This window comes from Lactuca virosa, chromosome 6, assembly GCF_052849685.1.
Source record: "Lactuca virosa cultivar CGN04683 chromosome 6, Lactuca_virosa_CGN04683_v6, whole genome shotgun sequence".
Classification (NCBI taxonomy): domain Eukaryota; kingdom Viridiplantae; phylum Streptophyta; class Magnoliopsida; order Asterales; family Asteraceae; genus Lactuca; species Lactuca virosa.
The window spans coordinates 213,283,801-213,285,253 of NC_136431.1; the positions used below are offsets into that span (position 1 = coordinate 213,283,801).

The following is a 1,453-nucleotide window of genomic DNA, read 5'->3' on the forward strand; positions in this document are numbered from 1 at the left end:
TCGTAGTTTCATGTTCTCTGGAGTCTCGTCTGTTGGTGTAATCCAGAAAGTTTGGGGACCATTTATGTTTATTTCATTTGTGTTTGTTTCAGTTTATTTACGTAGGAAGTTGTCAAAAGCCATGTTGGCCATTTTCCCTTTTCTTTAGGAAGTAGTAATCAAGTGGTTTCATATTTCCACATTTCTAGCTGATTAGTAGCTTAAGTAGCATGTAACGTTCCAGTTTTTTAGAGAGAAGATAATCAGAAAATTGCCTCAAAATACTCTCCATCTTTGCTCTGTTTTGCTGTGTAAAACAGGGGCCTGCAACAATACTTGGTATCAGAGCAAATCTGGTATATGCCCAAGTATCAACCACGAGTGACAGAGATGACGGAAAACAACAATGACAAAGATGGTTCTATCACTTTACACTACCCCATGCTCTCGAGAAGTAATTATGCTGCTTGGGCAATCAAAATGAAAGTTTTCATGCAGGCTCAAGGTGTTTGGGAGGCAGTAGAACCAAGAACAGCCAATACAGTCGTTGAAGTCCGGAAAGATAAGATGGCAATGGCGGCTATCTACCAGGGTATTCCAGAAGATATGCTCCTATCGTTGGCAGAAAAGCAGACAACAAAGGAGGCATGGGAAACTCTGAAAACGATGTATCTAGGGGCTGATCGGGTGAAGACGGCTAGGGTTCAGACGTTGAAGACTGAACTTGAAATGATGAGCATGAAGGAGTCAGAAACGGTAGACGAGTTTGCTACCAAAGTCACGAACATAGTTAGCAACGTTCGTGCCTTAAGAGAGACAATGGGAGAGGCATACGTGGTCAAGAAGTTGCTTCGGGCAGTACCTAACAAGTTTGTGCAAATCGCATCCACCATAGAACAATTTGCTGATCTAGAAACTATGACAGTTGAAGAGGTCATAGGGAGACTAAAAGCACATGAGGAACGGGTGCGAGGTCAAAGCGACTCTAACGAAGGAAAGTTACTCCTGACACATCAGGAGTGGGTTGAAAAAACGAAGAAGAAGAAGGATGAAGGCCAGAAATCATCACAGCGGGACTCCAGGCAACACAATCCCGGTTCACGTGGTCGTGGGAGAGGCCGGGGGAGAGGTAACTCAAACCGTGGGGGTCACCGTGGTGGAGCTTCACAGTCGAGTCGCGATGGAGGACGGAACACAACAAGCCGAGACAAAAGCACAGTGGTGTGTTACAACTGTCAAGAACAAGGCCATTATGCAGCATAGTACAAGAAACCACGAAAGTAAAGGTTTCAGGAAGCCAATTTGATGCAGGGATTTGATGACCAAGAACCTGCCCTATTATTATCTGCATACAGTAAGAGTGAAGTGCATGAAGAGGTGTATTTGAATGAAAAGCGGGTGACTCCAAAACTAAAAACAAATGGCTATGAAGCTACAAAATCCAAGATATGGTACTTAGATAATGGGGCCAGCA

At 44.0% G+C, this 1,453-nt stretch overlaps 1 protein-coding gene across 1 annotated transcript; it reads left to right on the top strand.

Annotated features, from left to right (window-relative positions):
- Positions 1 to 369: 369 nt before the first annotated feature.
- Positions 370 to 1,242, top strand: LOC145122278 (uncharacterized). The gene has a single exon (XM_079057902.1). The coding sequence runs from the start codon at positions 370 to 372 to the stop codon at positions 1,240 to 1,242; it is 873 nt and encodes a 290-aa protein (XP_078914028.1).
- Positions 1,243 to 1,453: the final 211 nt, after the last annotated feature.